The 24,250-nt window shown below is 47.3% G+C and overlaps 1 protein-coding gene and 1 long non-coding RNA gene across 9 annotated transcripts in view; one reads left to right on the forward strand and one right to left on the reverse strand.

Moving 5' to 3' along the window:
- Ebf1 (EBF transcription factor 1) overlaps positions 1 to 4,362 on the reverse strand; it is a 389,901-nt gene extending 385,539 nt beyond the window's left edge. For 4 of the 8 annotated variants that reach the window (XM_048435960.3, XM_048435959.3, XM_048435958.3 and 1 more), the window contains exons 1-3: positions 3,406 to 4,362; positions 1,165 to 1,321; positions 458 to 521 (exon numbers count right to left, since the gene is read on the reverse strand). In XM_048435960.3, the coding sequence (XP_048291917.1) occupies positions 458 to 521; positions 1,165 to 1,321; positions 3,406 to 3,539 (355 nt within the window). In that variant the 5' untranslated portion in view covers positions 3,540 to 4,362. Of the gene's footprint in view, positions 1 to 338; positions 358 to 457; positions 522 to 831; positions 956 to 1,164; positions 1,322 to 1,418; positions 1,563 to 3,405 lie in introns of those variants that run through there. The other 4 variants (XM_048435962.3, XM_048435963.3, XM_085694869.2 and 1 more) reach the window with 4 other exon arrangements.
- A 191-nt stretch (positions 4,363 to 4,553) lies between these two features.
- Positions 4,554 to 22,252, forward strand: LOC125401638 (uncharacterized). Its single transcript, XR_007232416.3, has 3 exons — positions 4,554 to 4,819; positions 5,859 to 5,968; positions 21,939 to 22,252. It is a non-coding gene; the product is annotated as an uncharacterized LOC125401638 (long non-coding RNA).
- The last annotated feature ends 1,998 nt before the right edge of the window (positions 22,253 to 24,250 follow it).

A 24,250-nucleotide genomic window follows, 5' to 3' on the forward strand; every position in this document is an offset into this window, starting at 1 on the left:
CCCCCTCCCCGCTGGCAGCCAGACTCCTCCAAGCACTGGAGCTAGAAATTAGGTGGGACTCCCCCAGCCTGGCCACTCTCCCTCCCCAGGCTAGAGCCCCTCTGCAGTCCCCTGGACCCATCAGGACCACCACCATTCCGAGCTCCCCAGAACCGAGGAGCCCTGCGACCTGGAATTTGGGCTGAGCAAAACAGGCTTCAAGAAGGGGGAGAAAGAAGCCAACCGAGTGGTCAAGTTAGGGGTAAGTGGCCTCCAGTCAGTCAAAGGCTGACCAAGCCGCCCTCCGCCTCCTCAGGTGAGAAACTTCCTAGGATGAAATTTCGGAGAGGCCGGTTCACCTGGAGGGTGGCTGACGACTGAGCTTCGCTGGGGGGCTTTCGTCCACCTGGAGCTCCGTGAGCCCCCTGCCCTGACCCGGAGCCCCAGGGTGCTGGCACCGACCCGACAGGAGCCTCACCATTGCTGTAGAGGAGCTGGAGCCGGTAGTGGATCCCATTATTGGTCTTTTCGCTGTTGGCTTCCTGGTTTGCAGCAAGGCCCAAAGACACAAGAGATGAGGACAAGAAGTCTCCATGAGCGAGTGCATTAACTTCGAGACAACTTTTCCCAAATGGGACCCCCCACACACATACACTAGCCTGTGAAGTCAGCCAGCCCAGATAGCAACAGCAATTGTGGCAACAATTAATACCTTCTCCACCCTCATTTCAAACTGCTCGCTCTCTCTCTCTCTCTCTCTCTCTCTCTCTCTCTCTCTCTCTCTCTCTGCGTGTCTTACTCTCATTCCAGAAAATTCCGTGAGGTGTACTGCACATGGATGAGAGACTCTACCTCGAACCTTGGGACTGCAGCCTGGGCCATTTTAGGCAAGCAACGCAAGGTTTGTTAGTTCAGACCTTGTACTTCCCAGGTTCCCAAGGATAGATAGACTGAAGTCGGGTTCGTTTTGCCTGGGCTCTCTTCAGTTCTGGAGGCTCCATATTAACTTTCTGGAGCAGGACCTTGTGTCCCAGGAGCCTGAATTCGTCCGGGACGGGAAGTGACGGGGGCGGGGGCGCTCACAGGAGTGTGAGGATAGCTTTGCAAGCGTGGAGGCGGCTCTTAAGGCGCCTGGGCCTGCACTCTGAGCCTGGGACTACTGGGGACAGCGCTGCGCCCACTTACTTTTTCCTTCTCCACGAACCCCACAAAGGCAGTCCTCTCAATTTCCACGGGCTGGCCCTGTCTGTCGTAGAGGGCCAGGACGAAGTGGAAGAAGTTGGATTTCCGCAGATTAGAAGGCGGCTGCTTCTCAAAGTGAGCCCGGGCCAGACCCACCCCGCTGCGACCAAAGATGCAGAGTTAGATCGCTAAGTCAAACCGTGTCCCATACTCCCATTGTCACCCAGAACACGCGAGCAAAACCCCCCAACACCCACCTCCTCTGCTCCCAAAACATCCCCAGGGCGCCTTCCATGACCCATCAGGAGCCCAAGCGCGGCAGAAGAACCGCACACATGCCAGTCATGTTCCTGGGCTCCCGATTCAGAGACAGCGGGTCCTCAGAATCCAGAGGTGTGAAAGTTTTGTTTGGGTTTTGGGCGCGAGATGAAACGCTACATTCTTTACTCCACTTGAAGCGCGCTGCGTGCAGAGGAAACGTGGCCGTGGGTGAGGTGAAAGGAGGTTAGACAGAAAGTGCGCAGTTTACAACTTCGAAGGATAAGGCGTGGGAATGGGCTCCAACTGCGCCTCCAAATCTCACAAGTGAGTGGGCAGGTGGAAACGAATGCAGGCACGCTAGGCTTCTTGCTGCAGCAGCCACCCTCCAGGAAACCTCCCCAGCCTCGGCTAGCTGCCGGTGTCCGGCCTCAGCACGCCAATTTTCTACGCAAACACAAGCAAGGGGAGAAGGGTCCCATATTGGAGCTCGGGGCTATAAGAAATGATTGATCGCTATGGGAAAAGGAACCGGGATCTTTTGTTTTATTGCTGTGTGTATTTGTTGATGTTGTTTGGTTTTGTTTTTAAATAAAAGACCTGTCTTAATAAAGTTTTGCCCTTCTGAGAAATTCATCCTCACATACTCCTGAAACCCAAAGAGCCAGAGCTGCCGACTGAGCAGCTCCGCCAGGGACTAGAAATCGGGGGTGCCCGGGGGCACCGCACTGACAGCCCAAACTACCCGACAAAACCGGGCAACACACACACACACACACACACACACACACACACACACACACTTTCGCTTCCAGCCTAGTTACCCAATTCACTCTCACTACCAACCACTCCCAACACTATGCTCAGCGGGGATGGAAATAGTACAGGGACCGTTGACCCTAGTCCCCCTGACCCTAAAACTAGAATGATGGAATTACTCTTCCTTCTCCTTCTGCACCCTTTAAATCTAATGGGGCCTGGGGCTCCCAAGTTTTCCATTCCCATAAGCCCAGCGGGTGGCCAGGAATGAAAAGGATAGGGTACCATTTCTCACTTGGGACCAATAGACCCTGGACAGGACTCTGGTTGTGCTCAGGAAAGTTCCTCAAGTTGGCCTCCGAGGGCATGGCCTCCAAGCCACTCAGTGTAGACTCTGAGAAGTGAGAGAGAGACTGGCGGAGGCCAAGGTGACAGGGGCCGAGGAGGGCTTTTAAGGAACGTGAGAATTAAAGTTGTTCTGCAGGCGGAGTGAGAAACACTGAAGGCTAGGGAGTAGAGAGAGGGCGAGTGGAGAACCAGATAGCAGGAAGACTCCAGGGAGAGAAATGGGAAGACAGAGCAGGAGAGACTGCGAGGTGAGGAAAGAAAGAGCAAAGCTGAGAAAGAAGGAAAAAAAGACTGGGAATGCAAGGTTGTAAGAAGTAGAAGAAAAGAAATGAAAGAAGGTAGAAAAAAGAAAAGAAAGCCGGGGAGAAAGGAAAGAAATGTGGGACATAAGGGAAAGGAAGGAAGAAGGGGAGAGAGAAGAAAATTAAGTAAGGAAGGAGAAAAGGAAAGAAGGAAAAAAAGAGAAAGGAAAGAATCGAAGAGAAATAAAGGGGGAAAGGAAGCAAAGGGAAGGGGAGGAAAAGGAAAAAAATATAACCACCCAGAAAAGAAAACAAGCGGTCAGCAAAGCGCAGTTATCCAACACCGTGCTGGTGAGACGCCTCTTCTGGGTTAAAACAAAATGAAAACAGTCGCAGATGAGGCTGCGGAAAGTGCCGGCAAAGCTTGGGCTCGGCTCCCTCCAGCAGCTCCGCCGCTTGCAGTTCTCTGGCCGCCGGCGCCAAGTGCTGCGCAGCCGGGGAGCGCGGAGCCCAAGCGGCGAGCGCAGCACAGCGGCAGACGCACTCGCGTGGCCGGGCCCCGGGTAGCCGCGCTGCAGCCTCCAGGCTCTCCCGCTAGCCCGCGGCCTTTCCGCCGCGGTCCCCGAGCGGTACCCACCTCTGCGCCGCTGTGTTGGCGTCCAGCACCCCGGCGCCCTGCATCCACGTCCGCACCGCGTTCATGCCGCTGCCCAGCGGCTCTTCCTTCATACTGCTTCCACTCCGTTGGATGCTTTCCTGGATCCCAAACATGAAAACAACCTTTTCTTGTGGAAAATCTCCTCCCCTTTGAAAATATTGAAAAAAAAAAAAGGAAGAAAAACGCCAACCACAGATTTTTTTTTCTTTTTTGAGTCGATGAAACTCGCGCTACATCAAGGCGGCGGGCTGAAAAGCAAAATTTTTAAAAATGTAAACCTTCGCTCAAAACTGAGCGATAACAAGGGGGGGTTGAAGAAAAAAAAAGAAAGGGAAAATCCAACGAAAAGACCAAAATTAAGAAAAAAAATAGAGATGTATGCTTGGCTGTTGGGGGTTGTTTGGTTGGTTGATTTTGAGTTTGGGTGCTTTTTTTCCTTTTTTTTTTTTTTGCTTTTTTTTTGTAGTATTCACAGGCCGTTGGAGTACAGGAGGGGCTGGAGTTTCCTTTTGTAGAGGTACCTTCACTTGAAGAAGCAGGAAGAAAAAAACCACCCTGATGACAATTTAAGAAACAATAGATAGGACTCTCGAAGCCGGCTTGGCTACTTGAAGTGTCATTTTCCACAATCAGGCAAGTTTTTTTTTCCTCTCTCTTTTTTTTTTCCTCCTCTCTCAACCAAAGATGTTTCTTTCCTTTCCGTGCTTGTAGATGAGGACGCTGGTTGCTGTAGACAGATACACCGGAGAGGGTGGGGGGAAGGGGAGAGAGAGGGAAAGAGGAAGGGGGGGAGGGAAAGAGATAGAAAGAGAGAGGAGAGGGAGAAAGAGAGGGGTGGACCCTGCTGGATGGAGATTCTGTTTTCTCCTTGCTAAAATAGAAGTGATTTGCAGGCTCTCCCTGTGGAATCCAGTTTGACTCTCCCCAGAGCTAAACACAGGCACACTAACCCCAAAGGGAAAGAGGCGGGGCCCTCGCTGTCTGGCCACGCCCCTTCTTTGCATAACGTCATCCTTCCGCCTTACCGCAGCCAATCGTAGCTCCCGAGCTGCCTGTTCACAGAGCCTGGCCACACTCCCTCATTAACATCCTTCTCCGGGTGGCGCAGGGGAGTCGCCAAAGTTCCCGGCAAAGTGGCGAGCGAGGGAGCACTGTGCACCGACTTCTAGTCTGGGAAGGAGCGGGGCCGGGACCCTGAGGAGCGAGAAAGGGGGCAGAGGGAAGCAGATGGAGATATCCTTCTCAGGGATCTGGGCTGAGAGGGTCTGCACCACGGCGGTCTGCGTCTCCCTGGGCAGACACCTGGTCCCTTGCTGCTCCGCTGTCCTGCTCCAGGGGCAAAAGTGAAGGAAACAGGACTGACAAGGCAGAAAAGGCAGGATGCGCATCCCAGGTGCCCAGTTCTTCACTTTGAAGCAATGGAGGGATGGAATTTGTGTGCGCGAGATTGAGGCTTGAAGGCCCGCGGAAGGACACTGTCTCCGTATCAGGAGCGGTAGAGGAGCCCAAAGCCCCAACAAATGAGGCTTTAGCAGATCTCTGGGGTGTAGGGGGATCCCGACTCGGTCTTCAGCCTGCCTCTGAAATGACTCTGGTTCTGGTGCTGGGCTATGTTCTTACTCTCCAGGTTTCTCCAGCAGCACCCCAACCCCGAGATGTGCGAATGGTAGAAAGAATGGGACGCTGGGGCTGTGGCAGAGCATGACTCTAAATATCCTCATATTCAATCTTTATTTTTTTTCTTTATCAAAGCAGAAAGGATGTTGCCTTCTCTGATTAGCTGATTATTGGACACACAGGGTTCTTTCTGTGAAAAGGGAAGGCAGCTTGAGTCAATTTTAGTCACAACCACAAGAAGAGGGACTAAGAAATAGAGGAGAGAGGTGGGGGTGGGGGGAGGAGAAGGAGGAAGTGGAGTCGGTAGAAAAATACAAGTGGGGAAAGGAAGGAAACAAAAAAGAAGAGAAAGAGGAAGGAAAGGTAACTTGCCTTCCACCTCAAGCCTTTTGGCCTTTGTGTTGTGGCTGGGGAGGAAATAGATAGACGGTTACCGGGTAATGTGCCCGCCCCATCATTTTTTTTTTCTCAAGATTGCAAAGTCGAATAAGCTCGTGGTAAACTGTATCATTAGCCTCAGAGAACATCTCTGGGTGCATCCAAATCTGCTTAGGGCTGCTTGGGGGAATTCTTTGCCCAAAATCCAGGTTCCCTTTCTGCTGGCCTTCCTAGGCCATCTGATTTAGAAAATGTATTGGGGTCAGCAATGGAAAAGTACACGTCTCTGTTGAATGAAAGCATTAAGACAAGGCAAGGGTTGGGCTTTGTGGTTATGGCGGAGGAGGAGAGTGGAGCCCTTTCGTGATGAAAGAGTGAGTTTAGTCCAGGTTCACGCGTGGCCACTGTCCTCAGACCCAACTTTATCTCCCTTCTAGCTCTCAGAGGATTTGTCTGGACCATACATATGCTGGGACAGTTCTTTCTGGTGCCATAATTAATGTGTCTCCTCCAAGAGATCCCTGCAGAGATCATCTGACCCATGAAGGTATCCCCATAGCATCTGCCAGAGTTTCTGGAACACAGCTGGTGCTGAGCGTGTGTGTGTGTGTGTGTGTGTGTGTGTGTGTGTGTGTGTGTGTGTGTAAAAAGATGGTAAGGGCTACATGGTTGTAGACAGTCGTACCTTCTCCATCTCTGGAGAATTTAGATGCACAATTGAATCTGGGCCTATTAAACTTTTTCCCAAGTTGCAAGCCCAAGAGCCTGTTAGCTTACAGAGTCCACAGAACCAGTCCCTTTCCTTCTCTAAGTTTGGGGGGGGGCGTTACTTCAATGTAGGGGCATCACAAAGCAGGAGCCACCCACCAACAATGGGTCCCAGGAAGCCCTAACCTAAGACTCAGGCCTTTCTCTCTTTAACGGATCCACATTACTCTTCAGTAATCAAGCCATTTAAAGTTGTGTGTAACCGAGTATGTATCCCAGTGATGTGGAGCACACAGTCAGGAAAAACTCACTGCCTGGAACAGAAGAGGCAGTCACACTGAGGTCTGTGATTAGTAGGGATCACAGAGAACACAGACCTCTAGAAGCCATCTACAACAGACCCTGGTGTGAGTATTGAGTAAGCACATGAAACCCACTGTCCCCAACTGGCACAGAGAATGGTATCTTTAGCATCCCTATTATCTGGGAACTAACTACAAAAGAAGCAATTTTCACATCCATCCACCGAGCCAGAGGAGAAGAAGAATGCAAAGAGAGGGGCTCTAGCATCTCTTCCCCTTTGGCGGGGACAGACATCAGGCACCTCACCTGGGTGATGGGCATTCTTTATTTTCATTAAGCCAGACAGAGCACATGTGTAGGTGTTTATCTGGATGTTTTGCACTTTTAACATGGCTTTTGCGTCTGGTAGTAAATGTTTAAGAAGGAGCAGGCTAGAGAGAACGTGGAAAAGAGAGGGTGACAGAAAACTAAGAAGGACACCCAGGACCACAGAGTGTGTCATACATAGACCGTGTGTGTGTGTGTGTGTGTGTGTGTGTGTGTGTGTGTGTGTGTGATGGAGAGTCATACTTGTTGAACATTGAGATTCACAGGCCTCATTCACAGCTGCAGATTTTAGAGAGCCCCTGGCTTTGGTACGTAGGAATTTATAAGTAAAGGTGGTAATTCTTGGCTGCTCTCTCTCATCTCTGAGTGAAAAACCAAAGGAGAGGGAAGCGGTGAGAGGGGAAAGATTGAACGAGGAGAGAACACAATCGGTTTCTCAGGAGTCATTACAGAGGAGTGTGTTTCTTCTGGCCCATTGGTTCCGCATTGAACTTTTGGCAGTTTCTCCAGTCTTCTTCAGGACGGTCAGAGTCATGGACCGCCCCTCAGAGGGTCTTCACTGCCAGACAGGGCTGCCCAGCTTTGGGGATTCTCGGGGTGCCAGAGGAAGTTGAGGCCAGGTCACAAGAAGTCCCTCCCCCTGCACCCGTCAAGCACGACTTCTCACACCAAACGTCAGTAAACTCAGATTCTCTCTCTTGGGGCGCATCAAATGACAGCATAGCTTCTAGGGGCTCGGGTAGAAATCAGCTCCCCGGCTCGCCCTTCAGTAAAAAGACCCCTCCTTAAATTCAATGGAACTGGGACCAGGGGGAACATCCCGGGGAAAGAGGGGGATGGCTTTTGCTCGCCTGCCCCCAGGAGGCCAGGCTTGGGACTTGTCTCTAAGGGGTCCTACTGTCCTCTTTCTAAAGACTCCCGCCCCCAGGACCAACAGTCCAGGGGAAGTAACCCCTCACCTTTCTTAGTTTCCTGGCCAGAGGCAGCTTCGACCTCTAGTGGGAGGACAGGCGCTTCCTTCAAAGCTGGGAGGAACGGGAAGTGGGGAAGCAGGCGACAAAGCAGCGAGGCTCAAAGGCCCTATTGCCTGCTGCACGCTCCCGGGGAGTCGCGGGATCACTAGGCTTCTGAGACGCGTGACAGGGACGGGCAGTGGCCAGAGCGTCCTAAGGGGTGGAGGACACCCAACAGAGTTGGTAGAGACCTTGAGCCCTGGGAAAGTGAGGCGAGGCGGAGGAAAAGGAGGATGCAGGTGAAGGTGGCCGGACACTGAGACACACGCACCCACTAAAGCCTGGCCTGTCCCCGGGTGACATTTATCCACCGCTACGGGGAGCGTGAGAGCCACAGGACGGAGCGCCACCGGAAATCCGGACTCTGATCAGGGCTCGCGACCTCGTAGCGCTCCGGAAAAGTCCCCCCTTGCTCATCCAGTCCCTGTCCCTGGGATCACCTTTCTCCTCTTGGTACCAACTAGAACAACAAGAACTGAGGGAAAGAATGATAGCCGCTCGCAGGAGGTAGAGGCGGAATAAACAATCTCCTAGGCTCTGATAGGATCAGGAGTGGCGGGGCTCCTAGAAACTGTCTGCTCCCCGACCGTTCTGCGGCCTCTCTCGGGTTTCCCCCGGGATCGTCCCAGACAATAAATAGATTTATTTGTTGTTGGGTTTACCGGGCATGAGATTATTCAATTTCCACCACAGGCCACTCCCATTGTACAGGTGAGAAAACTGAGGGGTCGTGAGGGAAGTGGAAAAAACCTTGTGCCACCTCCCCCGATCCCCACCCCATCACACCGCTAATAAAGCTACTAGGTCACTGTCCCCAGCCTGGTGCTGGTGCTGTTACTCTTGGAGCCAAACCTCCACCAGGCAGAAGCACAGACCCTCTACCCAACACCACCCAAACCCCGGTGGCAGAAAAAAGAGAGAGGGCACATGCCATCTTAAGGGCAAACCGCACAATTTTTTTTTGGAAAAATCTTAATGAATATGAACATTTGAAAACACGTCTGCGCTATAATGTGTAAGTGTGCTTCGAGTCTCCCAACCCTACCCGGACAGGGCTCCCCAGGGAAGACCAACTCCAGCCCCACCTGGGTCACATCATCTCACCCTGCCCCAGCTGAGGTCTAAACTCTGGGAAGCTTGATTAAGTGCAAAACTTCGCTGCAACTACTGATGTCCACAATGCCCATTACAGGACAGGCGTCTGGACCCCGGCCTGAGCTTTCATGGGGGAAAAGATGCTTCTGTCTTGGCCCGAACATAGATGCCTAAAACCCCAGGTCATTCTGAGCTGGGAGAAAAGAGTCGGTGAAGTCCCATAAAAAGAACCCTAGTCTGCGCTGCCTTCAAAGCTGGTACTCTGCCTTAAGAATTTTCCCTATCAGCCTGAGAGACTACACCGGGCTCCCTCCACACACCGGGGTACAAGGATGTTGTTAGAAGGGAACTCTCCAGCAGTTTATAATTTAACATTACTTAACGTTTAAAATACAAACTGCGGTGGAAAGGGGGAAGGGGGGGGCTGTAAGATTTAAGAGAGAGGTGGGCCTGTTTCAAACCCTAAAGGAAAGCTGCGAAAGGAAAAGCGCGTTTGGCAAACGCTCTTTTATATCAAGAGCTCAAAATATCCAAGAGACAAAAAGTTTGTATTCTCGTTTCTTTGATGACTTCCCGGGTATTTGTGCTCTTCCTGGTCCTCGTTGCTACCTTTGTTTAAGATGCCCGTGATGTGAATGTGCAGACAGGTTTCCATCAGCGACGGACGGCTGCGTATTTGTAGTCCTATACAGTGCAGCAGAGGTGCTGAAAAGTGACAGGGCACTGTTGGCTCCGTGTGAGCACTTCCGCTCGACTGCGGTGCCACGGACAGGTGCACCTCTATCAAGAGTGTGTATGAGTGTCATGTGTAGATATGTTTTGTGTGAGTATGGTGTGCAAGTCCGTGTGTGCGAGCATGATCATAAGTATAAGCCCGAATTCACACGTGTTTCATGTGTGCACTTGTGTGTGTTAAATGCAGTAAAGACATCCTAAAAATCTAAGTCCCACTGCGCGAAAGCACCAAGCTGGGTGGAAACCAAGGTGTCAAGGGAAGCGGTGAGACTGAAGGTCTCTTGGCCTTATGGGTAGGAAGGAACCTGCTGAATGCGTGCAGGGCATGACCACAGGCCGGGAATGAGCGCCCAGCTCAGCTCCCTGCAGACCAGATGTAATTTCCACCCACAAATTACACGAACTGAGAGCGCAAAGATCCCTGCTGGACAGTTCCGCGCTCTTAATGGTTCCTCGCGGACAGTTTCTGATTATTGATGCCGCGTCCAAAAAGAGACCGCTTCCGGGAGATTTGCTTGTGTGTCCATTCCTTTTATCGCTGTTGATTCGCTTGGCTGCCACAAAGACTCAGCCAAACCTATCAACAGGACCCTGCCCGGGATCCTCTAAGCGGATCCGGGCTTGCAGGCTACTTGCGAGCCGGAATCGTCTTCTAAGGTGGAGCCACAGCGCCACCTCGTGATCTTTGAGCTCCTTCGCGGCACTGACGCTCGAGAGAGCCTATTTCCCAGCGCTGGTTCAGGGTTCCCATTGACCATTTCTTGACTGGATTAGTAAGTTCCTCGTCTTCCCAGGAACACCTTGAACATCTTCACACTATCCACCCGCCACGGTTCAATTTCCAAAGTTACCTAAAGGAATCTTTCCCTCTAAGTTAGCCCATGGATATCTTTCCATGGTTTCCCCTCAGGATCATTTCACACTGTCCCCCCTAACCCCCCATCAAGGAACTACTGAATAATGTGGAAGACTGTTTTCCCAACATCTACCCAATCTGCAGCTTATCGAGTGTATGTGACGGAGTCTCTGATACAACGTATATGCTAAGTATACCACAGTCTCTCTTAGTCTTCCCAGAAAAGTCACACATCAAAACCCGATGATTTTTTTCTTACTTTGCACGTGAAGAAACCAACATCGAAGTGGGAAAAAAAGTGCCCAGGCAAGGTCACCTTCCAAAGTCGAGCCCAGGTCAGTCTATCTCATGCCAGAACACACGTTTAGCTTCTGCGTTTTGCGAACTCCATCAGCCCTGTGTGACCAGACAAGGCTCAGAATGGGTACTTGTATTCACGTAAACCCATTTCCTCAAAGAACTGAGCCAGGAAGAGAATTGCTGGTTTCAAGCACCTTGATTGACATACCAGCACAAGGGTTGATCACAAATGTATTACACCACTGTCTACCTAAGGGACCCTGGCCAAGGCAATTATCCCTCAACCTCTTTATTCTTTAGTTAAAGATATTTTCCTATTTATTTTTAACGTACGAGTGTAAGGGTTTCCCTGAATGTATATATGTACACCATGTCCATGCCTCCTGCCACTGAGGGTCAGAAAATGGAGTCAGATATCCTGGAACTAGTGCTACAGATAGTTTTGAGCTGTCAAGTGGATGCTGGGAAATTACCTTGCGGCTATATCTTCATTTTCATTTTGGACATGAATTACGTGATGGGGCATGTTTACTTCGTGGAGGTTTGAGGGTTTATGTTAACCCTGATATGTTAAAAAACATTGAAAGGGTAGAAGGGGGAAGATATAACTAAACAGTAAATCAGCAGGCTTGGCCTCTCGCCCTTACCTCCTCTGTAGACTTTTGCCAAGCAAGATTTAAAGGGAGACTATAAACGTCTTTCTTACCCTGGAAAGTACAAAGCTCTATTTCTTTAATTAGGGGAGATTCTGAGCTAGTCCGAGTGTTTCCCCACTATTTCAACTAGCGCATTGAAAGCTTTGAAATTAAACTAAGCAAATGTGTGTATGCAAATAAGCGCACCCAAATAAGAGAAACAAATTAGGGTTGTTGGAACCGAGTCCAGGCCTTCAGACATTTCCCTAAAAGACGACATTTTACAAGTTGAGTGTCTCTTTCTGGAATGACTCGTTAAAGAACTACTCTGTGGTTTTGGTGAAAATGAACTTTCCGGCTTGCTCAGGTCTGGAAGGGTAAATGAATAGGGCTCATGTCCTAGTTCCTGCATAGCTTCTCCTCAGCGAAGGGAAGCAGAAAATCCACGGAAAACAGAAACGCGCCCCCCCCATCCATTCCCAGAGACCCTATTGCATGCTGGGTGTAATTTAATCCATCTGCACTTGTTTCTTGTTTCACGTGATGCTCCTGTATGGCAAGGAAGAGATTTGGGGAACTTTACCTGCATCAAAGTAATGTGTTCAGGGGTTGAGTTGTATGACTGATGAAGTTTCATTGTCTTTAGTTGGGAATTTGGCTCATACTGATGCTGTGGCACACTGGTTTTTGACAAATTGGGATCTCTTCTATTTTCTCCTCACCACCTCCACCACCACCACCACCTCCTCCACCACCTCCACCACCTCCACCACCACCACCACCACCTCCACCTCCACCTCCACCGCCACCGCCACCACCTCCACCACCACCACCACCACCACCTCTACTACCATCACCTCCACCACCTCCACCACCTCCATCTCCACCACCACCACCTCCACCTCCATCTCCACCACCACCGCCACCGCCACCGCCTCTGCCTCCACCACCACCTCCACCACCACCACTTTCTCATCCTTCTCTCCCCCAAACACCATCACCTCCTCTTTCTCTTCCTCCCTACCCCACTACCTCCTCCTCCTCTTCTTTGTCTTTCTCATCATGGTAGTCATTAGGGAAATTCACCAAAATTCGGGGTCTTTTTCTTCTTTCAGAATGTTTCTTCCAGTATTTCCAGGTTGGGGTATTCTGGGTCTTCTTCATCTACAGAATCCCTGTGATTTACCTTGGCCAATGAGGAATTAGCAGGGATGACATGTCACTCATGGGCAGATGTAAGAAGAGTCAGTGTGCGGTTCACCGAGTTTCCTTCCCTAACCGCGGGATCTGATGGATCTCCAAATGGATTTTACACTAACCTGCTTCTCTTTGTAAAGACCGTGTGTGGTGGAGCTCCCTGTACTCATAGGGGCATTTAGAATGAGTGGGAAACTATCCTGTCACTATAAAGCACAGGGAAGTCTTCGATTGTAGTGTAGCCTGGCCTAGGAAAGAAACATCTTTTCTTCTGGGAGATACTAAGAAAACTCTTCCACTGCAAATAAATAAATAAATAAATAAATAAATAAGAAAAAGAAAATTTCTACATCTGATGAATAATCAGAAATCTGAATGCCATCGTTTTAGTCAAGTTGTTTCTGGGATTCACAGCATCATTTGAAAGCCTTGAAAAGAGAAAAGGAAGTGAATTGTAGAAATCATAGAAAGGAACCTTAAAATTCTCGCTAGAGCCTCACAGGACTTTCCAAGAGCATTTTTCCCACTTGCAGACACGCTATGAAGTGAGCTCCTTATGGTTTAACTGGGACCTTCTTAGCAGTTTCACAGGGGAATGAAGAAACATTCTCTGGCCCAGAAAGATGGCTTGGCTGTTAAGATTGCTTTGCTGCTCTTGCTGAGGGACCAGAGTTGGGTTCTCAGCCCCCACATTGGGCTGCTCACAACCACCTGTAACTCCAGCTCCAGGCATTCGGAAACCTTCTTATGACCTCTGTGACCTACATGCAGATGTCAGATGCTCACACAGACACACATACCTATACCTAAATAAAAATAATAAATTTTTTTTTAAAAAAAGACAAGAAACTCATCTTTCCCCATTACATTCACTTCTATAATTTCAAGTTGACAAAAGTAAGAATACTTGGCTAGTCAAGTCTTTAAGAAGCATCATCCTGAGAAAGTTCACCCTTCCAGAATCTAGTTCCTCATCTTGTATTACGGATTAAATTTTTGTGGTCCATTCACCAATCATATGTTGAAAGTTGGCAACCTTCCCTCCCCATTATATGCTGCTACTACCTCTACAGCAAACATAGCAAACAGGAAGTCAGCCATATGCAGGCCAGGACGAGAGTTTCACAGTGAAGGGACCAAGTCTGAGATTCACCAGCCACGACCAATCAGTAAGTTCATCTGTAACCCCAGAATCACAGCAGAGCCTAACCAATCTCGCACTGATCTCAGACTTCTAAACCTCCAACCTGAAAGTACTAAATGTCTGTTGGTTAAAGTGCCTGCTCCCTCTTGTTCTGTTATAGCATCCTGTGCAGAGGACAGTAGCTAGGAGAACTAAAAACAATTAGACTAGATGATCCGCAGGCTAGCACCGCTCTCTAGCAAGCTGCCTTGGGAGGTATCTGAGTGACAGCATTTTCAGGAGCTGTAGCATAGGGACAGCTCATCCAGAACGTCCCTGTGTTTCCAAACACAATGCTGCTTTGTATGGTGCTCTTTGGGTTTTCGTATACTGGCCCAGCCTTGACTGCTTCCAGGATAAGTGAGCACTTCTCTTCTTCAGTCTCAGATTAGTCTAAAGGTAGGCTATTAGAAAACAGACAGGATAGATGTGGAACACACAAAAGGCTCTCTGTTTCTAACCTCTATAACTTAAAGATGCTTTTCAGCTTTTCATGAACTGGTCACCTAAGGAAATTGCCAGGAAACTTTTGTGAGAAGTGGTGGCTGTGTGTCTAGTGCCCTAGACCGAGCCACTGAGGATTTTTTCCTTCATCTTTGGAGTAGCGTGGCTGATTGCCAGCAATGCGGCTCCTTTCACATAGATAATAACTGAAAATTGGCAGCGAGGTATGATTGCCTTGACTCATGTCAACAGGGGAAGAAGCAAGGTGAAGGTTCAGCTGTATCACGTGGCTGCTGAGCTGCAGTTTGGTCACAGTGGTCTGTGAAATTAAGAAAGCTGCCGGCAACTTTAGCAGAGGATCAGAAATATCCTACCATGGTTGAATTTGGTGAGGCATGCCCTTAATCCTCAGTACCGAAAAGGCAGAAGCAGGAGGGTATCTGAATTTGAGGCCAGCCTGGGCTACGTAGCAAGTTCCAGGCCTGCCAAGGTGACATAAGGAGGCCCTATCTCAAATAAAAAAAGATGGATGGAGGGAAGGAAGAAAGGATGGAACCGACTTCATAGAGCCCTCCTGTATAGATAAACGTATGATGTTTCTGTTGTTAAATAGTTCAATAGATACCTGGCTTCACTCTCCTGAGTGTTCAAGAAGGACACTATTGTCCCTGAAGTTTGAAGTAGACATATTATTTACTTGATACACAACACTTAGAGAGAGTTAAGAGGACCCCCAAATCACCCCTTCCATAAACAGAGGCGTATCCATCAGTTTGTCTTCTGCTGTGATAAGCACCTGTCCTCCAACAGTAAGCAATGGGATGAAGGTCAGAAAGTGCTGAAGCCCCAGAGAACCCGGGCCTGCTTGTTGATGCATCTCACATCAACCTATGCTGACTGCAAACTGCTATAGCTTCCTAATTCAAAAGCAAGTCTCTTGCAGAAGAAAACTGCCCCTGCTGGGTGGACATTTCAACTTAGCCATAGGCAGATGCCTTTTCATAAAAAATTCTGTAAATCAATTTTGGTTCTTTTCAATTTTTTTTTTAAAAATGTTTTGACAGGCAAGTGAGGCTGGCCAGGAATTTCAGCTCTGCCTCTGGAATGCTGAAAATACAACCTGCCTATGCCACTATGCCCAGCATTTTGGTGGTGCTGTTGTTGCTGCTGCTGCTGTTGTAAAGATTTCTTTTTTTATTTATGCATATAGGTTTGTGTGTATATTCTATGTGTAGGGACACTCTGGGAGGCCAAAAGATAGTACTGGATCCCCTGGAGTCACAAGCAGTTGTGAGTCACCCCATGTGGGTGCTGAGAACCAAACTCTCAGGTTCTCTTAAAGAACAGGAAGCAGGTTTCATCTTTCACACACATGAGCACACGTGCGCGTGCACACACACACACTGCAGTCAGAGTACATCTTGCAGGAGTTGATTCTCTCCTTCCACTGTATGTATCCCAGGCACTGAAGTAGGTAGTCAAGCTTGGTGGTTTTACCCACTGAGCCATCTCAGCTGCCCAACTTTGTTCTGGGGTTTTGTTTTTGTTCGGCTTGATTTTGGTAATTTTTTTAAAGACAAGTGCTACAAACTTTCCCGGGAAGCACCAGGTCTAGCAGTTCTACCTTGTCCTTCCTTGTTTTTGACATATTTTTCTTTCATACGTTTTACTTCTTGAGACGGGGTCTCATGTAACCCAGATTGTCCTAAAACTTGCTATATCCTAAATCTGACAATGACCTTAGACTTTCGGTCCTATTGTTCTGACTTTACAGGGGTGCACCACCACAGATCAGAGTTCCATTTATACCAGGCAAGGGCTCTACCAGCTGAGCTACATCCGCAGCCCCCCTCCCCCATACCTCTAAAAGAAAAGTGTACGTAGAGCACACAGATTTCAATTCACATTAGTTTCGGCATGTTAAAACTTAAGACTATGAAAAACTTCTTGCAAAACTAATGAACAACTGGGGAGGTTGGATGTGGTGGCACACACCTTTAATCCAGCACTCAGGAAGCAGAGGCAGAGGCAGAGGCAGGCAGATCTCTATAACTTCAAAGCAAGCTTGGTCTACATAGCAAGTTCCAGGCCATCTGGGTGGACAAATGATACCATGTCTCATAATTTAAATAAATAAATGCAATCACGGAAATCAAATTCTAAAATTAATAAGAAACACACACACACACAAAATCAAAGCTTTAAAATTAAACACCAAAAATATGTTGGATATCATATTATTTTCTGAAAATGAAATTGTCACCACCAAAATGTCAACATAGTTCCAATGTCAATTAAATAGGTTCCTTGGGGTGTGGTATATTTATATAATGTCTTCTGTGATGACCTATTTTTCTACTGCTTTTCTCGTTTTTCTGAACTACCACAAAATCTTTCTTAATTTATATTGCATGGAAGAAGTTTAAAGGAATCATTTCAGCATAAGAAACAAACTATGAGAATTATGGATCACTATCAATACCAATAAGCAGATGATTCTAGCTATGACTAACTTTTTAAGATTATGGTCAAAATGAAAATACCATCTTAAAAGTTTTGCTCAACCAAGACCTGAGGATGTAATTCCATGGCTGTTGGCCAGAATACCCCAAGGCCCTAAGTTGGATCCCTAGTCCACAAACAAACAAGAAAATAGCCACACACCTAGGAACATCCCACTCTCAAAACATATTTCAGATACCACTGAAGTATACAGTTATAAGCGTTAAAAACCACTTGTCCATATTTTATCACTACCAGAAAACATTTTCTTCAGGGGACTGGAGATATGGCTTAACAGTTAAGAACACATACTGCTCTTACAGAGGACCCTAGTCTGGTTCCTAGCACGTACTCCGGGCAGCTTACAGCTGCCTATGACTGTAGCTCCAGATAATTCTAATACCTCGGGACTCCAGGCACCTGGCCTCAGACCCACACACCATAATTTAAAAAATAAAAGTATCATATATGTGTGTATATATTTATATATATATTTATATATATATATGTCATGATTTATATGTATTTTATAGACACACACACACGCATACATATATCCCTTCACCCTCTCCCAGCCAGTCTTGTAATCCTAACTGCTCCAGGAGCTAAAGAAGGAAGAGGAACAAGAGGAGAAAAAGGAACAGGAGGAGGAGAATTGAATTCGAGGCCTGCCTGGGCTATAGAGTACATTCAAAACTAAAACTAGCCTAGGCAGTTTAGTGAAACTCAGTCAAAAAAAAAAAAAAAAAAAAAGCTAAAAGGGGGTTGGGTTACTGCTCAGTGATAGAATAAGCTAAGTCCTAAATCCCTAATAACTCTCATCCCCAAGTAAAAATTTTCAGAAGGAATTGCACAGATATCCTTAAGATGACCTTCCCACTGTTTTGAAATGGATGGCCTTGAAGTAAGTCTGTAACTTCTCCGAACCTCAAGGATCTCGTTGGTAGTTCATACTGAGACACTGAGTGAATGGGTGACTGACAGCCCCCTTCTACAGACGACTGCTAAGCACTGTTCCTTCCGGACCACAGCTCGTCAGAATTTCCCAGCAGCCCCTGGTGAAAGCCACTCCCAGATGTAGTCCATAAAGCTACCCCCACAGTCTTCGATCTGTGCCCTTCCCCTTGTGTGGCCTTAGTCCAAAGGTCCGCATTCACTTTCCGGCTTCGCGTTATACGGGCAAGCTGCTCCCCGGAAAAAGGAAGCCCATTGTAAGGTCAGCTCTGGAACTGGCTCAGCGACTACCCACCACCTGATACCACCACTGTAGACTGGTATAGTTTATCCCAAATTTCAGCTTAGGGAGTCTGAAAGCCAGAGGGGTTCAAGAGCTTGCCTGAGGCCTAGGCATCATTGCTACCCAGCCGGGGAGGATAAGATCTCTCGGGTCCTACCTGCTTTCCCTATTTGAAACCTGTTTGTTGGGGGGAACAATTGACCTCACCAGAGTGAGTTTCACATTTTCCCATTACAAAAGGAAAATGAGAAAAAGATGCCCTAGATAGCACAGAGAAAAATACTTCCTTGTGTTAATTGCCTTTCTATTTCAATCGAGGGAGGCACTTAATTATTTCTGAACTACATTCAAAACTCTCTCTTCCTCAAGACTAGCCCTCTCCCCGGGTGAGTTAACACAGCCTGTGCCTTCTGTTTCCAAAGACTGAGTCATAACAGCAGGCATTTGCTGGGCACCTTGTTTGTGCCTTTGCTCCACAGTCTTCACTACTGACCCCATTTGCTCCCCACCGCAGGGACATAGCATGGGCCCTCTAACAGCTGAGAAATCCGAGGCACAGACTCCACTCCTTATGACCCTGCCACTAGACAGAGACTTGGGGCTCTCCTCTGTGGTCCCCACTGCTGGCTATGCGGGGAAACCGTTCAAGAGGACTAGGTGTGGCTGCTTCTGAGTCAGTCAAGGATCTCAAACTTCTGGAGACTGAGAGAGATGGTGTAGTGGCCAAAGAGACAACAGGGGCAGGGTGCTGCTGGCTTTTTAGACATCCACGGAAAGAAAGCTTTGCTGCTGAGTGGCAGGGCCCTGGAAAACGGGCCTTCAGTCACCTCCACTGACTTCATCGGGGCTGTGAAATTGGGAGAAGAAACCTTCCTTGGCTTTTTCAGATTCCAGTCCGGTGGGCCTGGTGCTCCTACCTTCAGCTTTCCTGATCTGGGAAGGTTGCGTTTCAAGAAGCCCTTTGGAGGCCTGAAGCCACGGGTGATGCTGAACTCTGTGTTTCCCAGGTTTGTTCCCTATACGCACGTCCCTACGATAAAGTTAAATCCGTTCATTAGAAGCAATAAGATATTGACAATAACTAATGATAGAAGAATAGTAACACTAGACTGTAATTAAACTGCCATCATCACTGTTGCAGCACTCTGGGGCCATGATTATGTAAACAAGGGCCGAATGAACATCGGCGGCGTGGTGAAGCTATGACAGGCAGCTGGGTTAACTGGGGCGGTTGCTATGCGACCAAAGGGCGGATGACACAGACAGCGCCGATGTGTGGATAAAGGCATGAGTCACGTTCTGCTCAAGAGCGAACAGGGTGGCGTGAAGGCCGCGCTTACCACTCACAACAGTGTGCAACTTAACACCCAGGAATTGTTCAGTTCTAGAATTTTCCGTTTATTATTTTCAGCTGACCACAAGTAACTGAAACCATGGAAGAGGAAACGGTGGGAAAGAAGGGACAGTTCTAAACTCGGACAGCATGACGCATGTGTTATACAAGGAGTAACAAGTATCCTTCCACATGATGGACTGGACGGTCCAATCCACCTTGTATTAAACAGAGTAAAAGCGTGTAATGTGTGGGCTGCATTCAGAGGAAACAGATTCTTCAAATTGTTCACAAGTTCCTTAAACTTAACAATCAGTAAAGTGTGGGGTATTTTATATATTTAAGCCAAAGGGTTTTATAACTTAAGTTAGCAGTATTTTATGCTTTAAGGTTCTCTTGATTCTGACAGCACAATCACTTTTACATATTTTGATAGAAATATTCTATTTTTGATAACTTTGCATGTGTGAGAAACATTGTTCCTTTAAATATAAAATATAGCATCTTCATGAAAATACACACATACTACATGTCAATCAAAGAGTTAATAATAAATTTGTGGATCAAAAAATATTGCCTCTCTCCCTAATAAACCAGAGAAATCATTAATTCTTTATTCCTCTTTGAAAGCTTCTATTGCCTAAGCTAAGCACTTGCTTGAAACAATTTATTCCTAATAGACATGTCAACATATTTTAAAAACTGCATGGGGCTGGAGAGATGGTTTGGTGGTTAAGAGCCCTAAGAACCCTGGTTGTTCTCCAGAAGAGAGAGTTGGTTCTAACCCACTCACCCAGCTCACAACCATCTGAAACCCAGGAAATCCAATGCCCTCTTCTGGCCTCTGCAGGAACTACATGTCTGTGGTGTCCAGGTAAACATGCAGGCAAAAGACTCATACACATAAAATAAAAATAAATGTTGTTTTTTAAAATAAAATAAAATCTTTAAAATGAAAAAATTCATAAACTCAGTGTGTGTGTGTGTGTGTGTGTGTGTGATGTATGGTATTTGGTATGACTGTGTGCTTATGTGTACTGTATGTGGTGTGTGACGTGAACGTATCTGTGTGCAAATATGTGTGGATATGTGTTTGTGTATGAGTGTCTTTGAGTATGCTTGTGTACATGTTTATGTGTATGGTGTTCAGTATGTGATGTGAGTGTGTATTTAAGTATGTATAGTAGAGAGAGACACACGGAAGGACAAAGGGAGGGAGGGAGGAGAAGGAGAGAGAGAATGTGGTAATGGATGACCCACTTGGAAGGCACCTTATGGCAAGGTACGTGTTCTTCACCAACCTAAACCCCTTAGACCCAACATCAATTTTTCATGTTTAGATTTGTGGGATCTATCAAGCTTTAAACATGGCAGCAGATGCTACATGCTGAAGGAAGGATTGGGACTCTGTTCTTAACCAGAATTCAGCAAGAAACCAAACAGAATTTTCTCTTCATCTCCTTTGTGCTAGTTCACAGTCTCATGTACAGTGCTTCAAAAGCACCTAAGCACCCCAATTCCACTACATTCTGGTGATGCTGTGCCAACTAGATGCATTCAAATATGAAGGAGAAGAAAATGAGTCCACTTGGGCTTCCAGTTTCCAGTCCTGATGGGTACTGCACACATTCAGATCTCTGAGGAATGCCCAGGCCAAATTTGGGGTAAAGACATATAGCCATGGAAATGACTGGAATAGGGGGTTCACTTGAGCCCCTGCCAGAGGGCTGTGTGGCAAGGGGAAAGTCAGGGTTCTAAGGCATCCAGGGTGGAAGCTTGCAGGTGACCTTTCCACACTGAGCTGGCATTTCAAAGAGCTACCTTTTCTTTTTTTTTTTTTAAATATTCACTTATTATGTATACAATATTCTGTCTACGTGTATGTCTGCAGGCCAGAAGAGGGCACCAGACCTCATTACAGATGGTTATAAGCCACCATGTGGTTGCTGGGAATTGAACTCAGGGCCTTTGGAAGAACAGGCAGCGCTTCTAACCGCTGAGCCATCTCTCCAGCCCGAGCTACCTTTTCAACATCAGAACAAAATTGACCTAATTATATCCCCAGTTCTGTGAAGAACTTTGGGTTCTCGTTGGCCCTGTGGAGGGTTCACAGCCCAGGTTCTCAGAGACTGAGCTAAGCAGTGAGTTTCAGTCCCTACAGAGGGCTTAAGGTGGTACCCACTCCAAAGGCCCCCCCCCCCCCCCGGGAAGGAGTCATCCTGAAGTTTCCTAGGGAGAGGGCGTGACTATGCTAGACCTTAATCTTCCCTAACAATAGCCATGCAAGGATAAAGGGAGCAAACAAGCAGTCCAGGCCAGCGAGAACACCAGGAAAGCATGCAACGAGAGCCAATGAGTGAACAGAGCGAACACAGTGGCAAACGGAGACATTGTGAGTGTCGGACCTACTTGGTTGACATATCTAAGGAAGTAAGTAGCAAATTCGCTAATGTCTGCCTGGTAAGTGGGGAAACCCTGTCAAACTTACTTTACCAGATTTGAAAAGAAACAAACAGAACCTTAAAAAGTAAAAAATGATTGTGTGTGTGTGTGTGTGTGTGTGTGTGTGAACACGTGCATGTGTGTACTCTCAAAGAGTTGGTCACCCCCGGCAGACTCTCACTGCAGGAACCCATTGGTGTGTTTCAGGCAGCAAGAGATGGAAACCATAGAGATCCCAGACACTTTAACGTTCATGGATGAAGAAAGCAGAGAGCATGGGCATGAAATAAGCCTGACCACAAACAATGTTGATGATTTCCAGACCGTAAAGTGCCTCTCAGAATACAGCGTGGTCTCCATGTGTGAAGAAATAACAGACAAAGCTAGCAGGACTTGGTGGGGGAAAAAATCAGAGTAACAGATGCGAAATGGGAATTAGAGAAGAGATCCCAGGTTCTGGCTTAGGGTACCTTGTGTCCCCTTTTTAATCCACAAGATAATAAAAGTTCTGAATATCTATCGCCTTGGCTAGGTTAGTTATGGAGTTTGAAATAATGTCCTGGGGCTGCTATAACAGTGTAACCCACCCCAGAGGCTTAGGAAGCAAAACACATCCTCCCACCATTCTGGAGGTTAGAAGTCCAAACTCAAGGCATCAATGAGGCCATGTTCTTTGTGGGTTCTCAGGGAGATCTCCCTGCCTCCTCTAGTCTCTGGCAACCCTTGAACGCTCCTCGGCTTGTAGCAGCAGCAGCATCTGGTCCCTGGTTGTCCCACGGGTCTCCTCTTTTGAGGGGTATCTTGGTGTTAAACTTGTATCGCTCTAAGCAGGCTTTCTTTCTCTTAAAACAATGTAGTAAAATTGCACAATACAAAACATGGTATCACAGCCACTTTGAGTGTGAAACTCGGGAGTATTTAGTTCATCCACTCCATCTTGCAACCAATCTCCAGAATCTTCTTCATGCAACACAACCAAAAGTTTCTGGCCCTAAACCACACCACCTCCACATTTCTCCCCGCTCCCATAGCCTCGGCAATCACCATTTCACTTCGGGTGGCTCTCAGTCGACTGCTGTAGGCACCGGACATCAGTGGAAGCATACAGTACCTGCCTCTTCGTCAGTGGATCATTCATGTGAGGCAGATATTGTAAAGTTGTTGCTTTTCTTTTTACTTTTAAAGGCGAAATAATGTTCCTTTTCATACAAATTCCAGCTTGTTTATCCACCCCTCAGTAATCACATGAGTTGTCCTGTGTTATGACAGCTGTAAACAATTCTGCTGTGAGCATAGGAGCCCAGTGTCTTTCCGTCTTAGACACTTGTTCTTCATTTGTTTCTTTTTCCTCCATCAATCAACTTAAGTAACTTGTGGCATTCTGAAAGTTTGTTCCCGTAATGTACGTTCCCTAATAAATTGGCACCATGTTATTGCCAGGCCTAGTGGTGCATGTCTTTAATCCCAGCACTTGGGAGGCAGAGGCAGGTGGATTTCTGTGAGTTCAAGGCCAACCTGGTCTACGCAATGAGACCCTGTCTCAAAACAAGTTACTTATAATCTTAAGTTCCATGGAGTTGGTAGTGATGTCGATGCTTTCTTTTGTGTTTGTTTTAGTTTGTTGTTGTTGTTTTGCTTTGTTTTGTCTTGGTTTGGTTTTTGTGAGAAAGGGTTTCTCTGTGCAACAGTTCTGGCTGTCCTTGGAACTAGCTCTTGTAGACCAGGCTGGTCTTGAACTCACGGAGCTCCTCCTGCCTCTGCCTCTCGAGTGCTGGGATTAACGGCGTGTGCCACTACTACCCAGCTTGTTTTGTTTTAATTACATTTACTTACTTACTTACTTATTTGTGGTGAGGAGGGCACTGTGGTAAGAATAACAAAGTAAGAACAACGTACTTTCCTTCTACCAGGTGTGTCCCAGGGAGACATGCTGTCAGGCTGAGCTGCTAGAGCCTTGGCCTCACTGCACCGGCTCGCTGACCCTCACTCCTAATTTTTGACCATTTGTCTCTTGTCTTATTTCTTCATCAGCCTAAGCAAGGATTTATCCAGTTTGCTGATGTTTTCAAAGGAGCAGCCTTGGGTTTTATGGACTTTCTCAGTGTGATGGAAAGGTTATTCCATTGATCTCTGCTCCGACATTTTTATTATTTGCCTCCCAATGATCACATCCTAAGGGGGAAAGCCATTGATTTCAGACCTTTCTTCTCTGATAAAACAGAAGGTAAACCCTTGTTTGTGGTTATTCATTGTATCCTGTGAACTCTGATGGCTTCTTCTTGTTGTTGTTCTTCTCATTCATTTCAAAATATAGTTTTGAATTTCCCCTGAGAATTCTTCTTTGCCTCATGAGTTATTCAGGGGTGGAACTCAATTTCCAAATATTTGAGGTTTTCCCAGAATCCTTACTGTTGTGGACTCCTAATTTAATTTTGTTGTGGTGAGAGAGCCAACTTCGTCTGACTGAAATCTTCTTAAATGTATGGAGAGCTGGGTTTTGGATGATCTGTCCTGGACAA

The sequence above is a fragment of the Myodes glareolus genome, chromosome 9 (assembly GCF_982192425.1).
Source record: "Myodes glareolus chromosome 9, mMyoGla1.1, whole genome shotgun sequence".
Taxonomy (NCBI): domain Eukaryota; kingdom Metazoa; phylum Chordata; class Mammalia; order Rodentia; family Cricetidae; genus Myodes; species Myodes glareolus.